Source organism: Myotis davidii, unplaced genomic scaffold, assembly GCF_000327345.1.
Source record: "Myotis davidii unplaced genomic scaffold, ASM32734v1 scaffold46, whole genome shotgun sequence".
In the NCBI taxonomy this organism is placed as follows: domain Eukaryota; kingdom Metazoa; phylum Chordata; class Mammalia; order Chiroptera; family Vespertilionidae; genus Myotis; species Myotis davidii.
The window spans coordinates 1,969,545-1,976,869 of record NW_006383006.1 but is presented as its reverse complement, the minus strand read 5'-3'; the positions used below and the strand labels follow the sequence as shown (position 1 = coordinate 1,976,869).

At 40.5% G+C, this 7,325-nt stretch overlaps 1 protein-coding gene across 1 annotated transcript in view; it reads left to right on the top strand.

Moving 5' to 3' along the window:
- Positions 1 to 6: 6 nt before the first annotated feature.
- CASC4 (cancer susceptibility candidate 4) overlaps positions 7 to 7,325 on the top strand; it is a 97,787-nt gene continuing 90,468 nt past the window's right edge. Inside the window, exon 1 of the mRNA XM_006777998.2 lies at positions 7 to 432. Coding sequence (XP_006778061.1) covers positions 106 to 432 — 327 coding nt within the window. The 5' untranslated portion in view covers positions 7 to 105. The remainder of the gene's footprint in view (positions 433 to 7,325) is intronic.

The following is a 7,325-nucleotide window of genomic DNA, read 5'->3' as shown; positions in this document are numbered from 1 at the left end:
CCCCTAGGCAACTCCGCTGCCTCGGCCTGAGCTTCTGCCGGCAGGTGTCGGCGGCGAGGCCCCCCCTCCCCACCACCACCATCAAGCACAGCCCGGTTCGTCCCCATGGTGGGCTTCGGGGCCAACCGGCGGGCCGGCCGCCTGCCCTCCTTCGTGCTGGTGGTGCTGCTGGTGGTGATCGCGATCCTCGCCTTCAACTACTGGAGCATCTCCTCCCGCCACGTCCTGCTCCAGGAGGAGGTGGCCGAGTTGCAGGGCCAGGTCCAGCGCACCGAGGTGGCCCGCGGGCGCCTGGAGAAGCGCAATTCAGATCTCCTGCTTTTGGTGGACTCGCACAAGAAGCAGATGGACCAGAAGGAGGCCGACTACGGCCGCCTCAGCAGCCGGCTTCAGGCCAGGGAGGGCCTGGGGAAGAGATGCGAGGATGACAAGGTAAGGACGAGTCCGCGCCGCTCAGCCCCCGTCGTTTCGGCTCCGAGGTGGGGGTGCCAGCCCAGGAGCGGCTGCCTCCTGCCTTCCAGGATCGCAGCCCCGGAAGCTCCCCTTTTACCGCCTACAGCCCTGCTTCTGCCGGACTTTTACTGGTTTAATCACAGCCACATTCTCCAGCCCCTGCCCGAGGAAACTGTAAGTTCTGGTTCTCGGAGTGGCCTGCGTGCGGGTGCCGCCTTTTCTCCAGGCTCAGCTGCTGAGCTGGCAGTAGTAATCATCTGGCCTGTGTGGCCGCCTGACGTTCACAGATTCACAAATGCGGAGGCTGCCAGATTTGGTGTGGGTGTTGTTGCCTTCGCCTTATTCCGTGCACACTGATCAATATTCATTAATTTATTTAAAGAATGGGGCCTCCTCTAACTCTACTTAGGGTAGTCACCATATATTTTTTAAGCCAGTATGACTTTTTATAAATTTCGATAGGACAATGTGTGAAGTAGTTAAAGAATCAAATGTTAGCTGTCCTCTTTGTGATCAAAATGTGCCGAAACCGGTTTTGCTCAGTGGATAGAGCGTCGGACTGAGGGGTCCCAGGTTTGATTCCGGTCAAGGGCATGTACCTGGATTGCGGGCACATCCCCAGTAGGAGATGTGCAGGAGGCAGCTGATCGATGTTTCTCTCTCATCCATGTTTCTAACTCTCTATCTCTCTCCCTTCCTCTCTGTAAAAAATTAATAAAATATATTTTTTTAAAAATGTTATAATAGGCTCTGACACGATATATGCACCACCTTTGTGACTTGGACATAATTAATCCAAAGTTATGTACTTAATTTGAATCATTAATGAAATTAACCTAAAAGGTAGAATTTAAAAATTTTCCTATGCAACAGAATCTTATGTCAGTGTTTTCATTGTTTTTGAAAGGATATAAAAAATGAAATTTTGTATGCTTAAGTAGCTACCGTGGTTGGTGTTTTATGCAGATGGAAAGTCATACAAAGTTTAAATTTAAAAAGTTTAAAGCTGGACTGTAACTAGACCTGCTCCTAAACAGTCTTTGTTCTCATTAGCATATTGGAACTACATATTAATTTATGACTTATGCAACTTCTGTTGGTGTGGCAGAGTTGTAAAAATTTCTGGGTGGGATACGTAGATGCTTTTCTTTCTGTACACTTCTTTGGTAATCTTCACATTGGTTGTGTGTGTGTGTGTGTGTGTGTGTGTGTGTGTGTATTCCTATTAAAATTACAAGATTTTGTTGTGTACATCAAAATCACTTATAGTAAATTGTTATAAGTTAAAATCTCCATGAGCTCCCAACTTCTTTATTGTCACCAGCTTCTACCTTCATAAAGACTGAGGCCCTTAGGTAAGTGCTTTTCTATAACCCCCTCCTCTTCACCACAACATAGACATCCTCTGAGAAGAGCAAGAGATCAGCAAATTTACACACATACTACACTCTGAGCTCTAAAGACAAAATTCTCTTGGGTGGAGTAGGCAGAAATCCATGAAATTTTGAAATATTTTTTTTATTTAATATATTTTTACTGATTTCACAGAGGAAGGGAGAGGGAGAGAGACATAGAAACATCAATGATGAGAGAAAGACATTGATCAACTGCCTCCTGCACACCCAACACTGGGGATCGAGCCACAACCTCGGCATGTGCCCTGACTTGGAATCTAACCATGACCTCCTGGTTCAGAGGTAGACGCTCAATCACGGAGCCACGCTAGCTGGCTGATAAATAAGATCTTCGGACTCGGATTGGTTAGGTATTACTATTAAAGGTCTTATCTCTAATCTGAAAGGAAAGATAAGTCTTTTCTAGTAATTTATACTCTGGATTCTGTTTCTTCTATCTACTGGACTGTAATGATCAGTTTAGTAGGTTTTCACTTTTACCTTCAAACAAATATAGGTATCCTGTTCTAAAAATTTTTTTATTCCCCTATTTACTTCCTTCTCCCAATGAACCAATTTCTTTTTTTATTTTCTCTGCTAAACTCCAATTTTCAGTGGTCTGTAAATGTTTCAACTTCTTATTTCATCCCCATCCTAATCTTGTTTTATTCTGTCAGCCATCCTTCTTTCCTCCCCTTTTCTGAAGCCATTCACTTGAAGGTCTTCCTAGTCAAATCCAAAAATCATTTTTATTTTCAATCTATTTAATTTCTCAGTAATTTGGTCCTGTTGATTATCTTTAGCTTGGAAACTGTCTCCCTTCTTGCTTCTATAATACTGAACTCTCCAGATTTGCTTCCTACCTTCTTTATTATATCCTTTGCTGGATTGTTTTTTTCCCCTCCAACCACCTAATAATGGACTCTATTCATGGGCCTTGCTGTCTCTTTGGAGCAGCATTTCTAAAAGTGGTGTTTAACAGAGCACTGTCCTAGGAATTGTTAATAGGTGATCAGGAGGCAAAAAAAGGAAAACCTCCTTTTTCTGGAGGGAAATGTTAAATAGTATAAGTGGTATATACTCTTCCTGGAGTTCATAATTGTTACATGCTGTTGACTCAGCTCTGACTCCTGGTGACCCTGTGAATGAATGATGTCCACAATGCCCTGTCCTAGCTCCTGTGGACTCATGCCCATGGCTTCTTTTTTGGAATCAATTTTCCTCAAACCTTACTTTCAGAGAGGCTGCATCACTCACTGCATCAAGTCAGAATTCCAGCTACCTTTGTCTCCCATTATCTCCTGACCCAAACTTTGTTCCAAACTTGTTATTTTGCTTACTTTTGTCTCCCTACCTGCTTTTCTGTGTCAGTTAATTCCTATTTCTGTAACCTTTGTTCCTGCCATTTGACTTGTAGCCTCTTGCCTCTTTTCTGTGTGTCTTACTACCAAGAGATTGTACCAATCTTTAGTTTCTGATCTGTATCCACCATGAAGTCCTTGGGACTTCTAACTGGAGCGTGCTTTTTCTTCTTTGTGCACAACTTACATTTATTGTTTGAGCCACACTGATTAATTTTGTTCTTCATTTTTCACTAATAGCTTCTTATGTGCTAACCTTGTCTTCTCAACCCAATTTTAAGTTCCTTGAGGAAGGACCATTATTTAAGTTTTTTTCCTATGTGTTCTTAATAGTCTTTAGTGATGATGCAGTGTTATGGGTTACTGAGTTAGGATGGGCCCTAGTCCAATGTCTTGAGTCCTTATTAAGAAAACTTGGACACTGATACACAAAGACACACAGGGAAGAAGGCCATATGAAAATGAGGCCTTGATTGGAGTGCTGTATCTATAAGCCAAGGGATTGCCAGCAACTCTTACAAACTAAGAAAGAGGCAAGGAAGGGCCCCCCTCTAGAGACTTCAAGAGAGAGCGAGTATGGTCCTACAGATAGCATAATTTTGGACTTCTAGCCTCCAAAATTGTGAGTGTGCCCATTTAAGTTGTGTTTTCGTTGTTGTTGTTGTTGTTTTACTATATTTTAATTGATTTTAGAGAGGAAGGGAGAGAGAGATAAGAAACATCAATGAGACAGAATCATTGATTGGCTGCCTCCTGCACGCCCCCTCCTGGGGATCGAGGCTGCCACCTGGGCATGTGCCCTTGACTGGAATCAAACCCGGGACCCTTCAGTCCACAGGCTCTGAGCCAAACCAGCTAGGGCAATTTCAGTTGTTTTAAGGCACCAAATTAGTTCTGGCAACCCTAGGAAACTATACAAGATTCAGTAGAAACTGCAGCAAACTGTCTTATTTTTTGTGGAAAGTGATTCTAAATGTATAAGAAAATAAAAATAACCTAGTATAGCCAAATTTACAAAAAGAACAAAGTTAGAGGCCTTATACTCCCAAATTTTAAGACTTAATGTAAAGATGTGGTAATCAAGACAGTGTAGTATTGATGAAAAAAATAGACATATAAATTGCTCGAGAATAGAGTGTTGAAATAGACCCATTCATATATGGTCTACTGATTTTTGTAAAGGTGCCAAAGCAGTTTAATAGGGAAAGTCCTTCTCTCTCTCTCTCTCTCTCTCTCTCTCTCTCTCTCTCAGCATTTTATTTTATTTTTAAAATTATTTTTTATTTAAACTTTTAATTGTTGACATTACTGCAAATATCCCTCATCCTACTCCCCTACCCCTTTTGCCACTTCCACCCAGCCCCCAGCTCCTGCTCCCTTGGCCCTCACCACACTGTTGTCTGTGTTGATGGGCTATGCATGTATGTTCTTTTTCTTTTCTTTTTTTTATTTTATATTTATTGATTTCAGAGAGGAAGGGAGAGGGAGAGATAGAAACATCAATGATGAGAGAGAATCACTGATTGGCTGCCTCTTGCACTCCCCCCATTGGGGATCGAGCACTCCACCCAGCATGTGCCCTTGGCCAGAATCAAATCTGGGACCCTTCAGTCCACAGGCCAATGCTCTATCCACTGAGCCAAACCGGCTAGGGGCCTATATGTTCTTTAGCTAAACCCTTCACCTACCTTTATCCAGTCCTCCTCTCTGGCAGTTGCCAGTCTGTTCCATGTATCCATGCCTATGGCTCTGTTTTGTTCATCAGTTTATTTTGTTCATTAGATTCCTCATATTAATAAAATCATATGGTATGTCTTTCTCTGACTGGCTTATTTTGCTTAGCATAATAATCTCCAGGTCCATCCATGCTGTCACAAAGTGTAAGAGATCCTTCTTTTTTAATAGCTGAGTATATTCCATTGTGTAAGTATACCATAGCTTTTTTATCCATTCATCTACTGATAAGCACTTGGGCTGTTTCCAGATCTTGGCTATTGTACATAACACTGCTATGAACATAAGGGTGCATATATTTTTTCAATTGGTGTTTCGTGATTCTTAAGATATATACAGTAGGTCCTCGGGTTACGTTGGAAATCTGTTCCTACAGCACCACGTAATGCGATTTTTGCCATAAGTCGGACCCACCTAATAACCACACCATTTATTGAAGAGACTGTCTTTATTCCATTAGATGCTCTTGCCTCCTTTGTGAAATATTGACCATAAAGGTGTGGGTTGATTTCTGGGCTCTCTGTTTGTTCCATTGATCTATATGTCTGTTCTTGTGCCAGAACCTGGCTGTTTTAATTACAATGGCTTTGTGGTATAGTTTGATATACAGTATTGTGATCCCTCCAACTTTGTTCTTCTTTCTCAAGGTTGCTGAGGTTCTTCTGGGTCTTTTTTATTTCCATATAAACTTTTGGGTGTTTTTTTTTACGTCGAGTCCGACGTAACCCAAGGACTGTCTGTTACCCAGAATTGGGATTGCTGGATCAAAAGGCAGTTCCATTTTGAGAAAACTCCATATTGTTTTTCATAGTAGCTGCATCAGTCTGCATTCCAACCCAGAGTGCAGGATGGTTCCCTTTTCTCCACTTCCTCACTAGCATTGATGTTAATTCTTCCAATCCATTAATATGGCATATGCTTTCACTTGTTTGCATCTTCCTCTATTTCTTTCTTCAACGTCCTATCATTTTCCTAGTACAGATCTTTTACCACCTGGTTAGGTTTATTCTTAGGTACCTTATTTTTATTTATTTATTTATTTATTTGCAATAGAAAATGGGATTGCTTTCTTAGGTTCTCTTTCTGAGAGTTTGTTATTTGTGTATAAAAATGCCACCGAATTCTGAGTACTAATTTTGTATCCTACTACTTCGCCAAATTCATTTATTAGATCTAGTAGTGTTTTGGGTGGAGTCTTTAGCGTTTTCTATGTACAATATCATGTCTTCTGCAAATGACAGTTTTATTTTCTCCTTTCCAATATGGGTGCCTTTTATTTTGTCTTCTTGTCTGATCGCTGTGGTTAAAACTTTCAGCACTATGTTGAATAAGAGCGGTGAAAGCAGACATTCCTGTCTTGTTCCTGATCTTAAGGGAAAAACTAAAAGTGCCCATTGAACATGATGTTAGCTGAGGTTTTTTAAATATGACCCTTATTATGTTGAGGTATGATTCCTCTATTCCCACCTTGGTGAGAGTTGTTATCATAAGTGGGTGCTGAATTTTGTCAAATGCTTTTTCTGCATCTGTTGATATGATCATGTGATTTTTGTCTTTCACTTTGCTTATTTGCTGTTATCCATTTTGAGTTTATTTTTGTGTATGGTGTAAGTTAGTGTTTTAGTTTTTCACATGTACCCTGTCCAATTTTCCCAACACCACTTATTAATTTTAGTGTATGATTTTTTTAATGTATTGCTGGATCTAGTTTGCTAATATTTTGTTGAGGATTTTACCATCTATGTTCATCAGGGATATTGGCCTATGATTTTTCTTTGTAGTGTTCTTACCTGGTTTTGGAATTAAGATAATGCTAGCTTTGTAAAAAGAGTGGAAGTTTTCCCTCTTCTTGAAATTTTTGGAATAATTTCATGAGGATAGGTATTAGTTCTTTGATTGTTTGGTAAAATTCACTTGTGAAGCCATCCAGACCAGGACTTTTGTTTGCTGGGATTTATTTTATTTTATTACTGCTTCAATTTCATTAGTTGTTATCAGTCTATTCAGATTTTCAGATTCTTCCTCATTCAGTTTTGGAAGAGTATATGTTTTTAAGAATTTGTCCATTTCGCCCAAGTTGTCCAATTTTTTTGGCATATAGGTGTTCATAGTATTTTCTTACCAGGTGTGAGGTAATACCTCATTGTAGTTTTAATTTGCATCTCCCTAGTGATTAGTGACCTTGAGCATTTTTTCATACATGAATTGGTCATCTGTATGTCTTCTTTGGAGAAGTGTCTATTCAAGTCCTTTGACCAATTTTTAATTGGATTGTCTGTCTTCCTGGTCTTGAGGTGCATGAGTTCTTCATATATTTGGAGATTAACCACTTATTAGGTGAATCATTGGCGAATATGCTTGTCCCATACAGTGAAATCTCTTT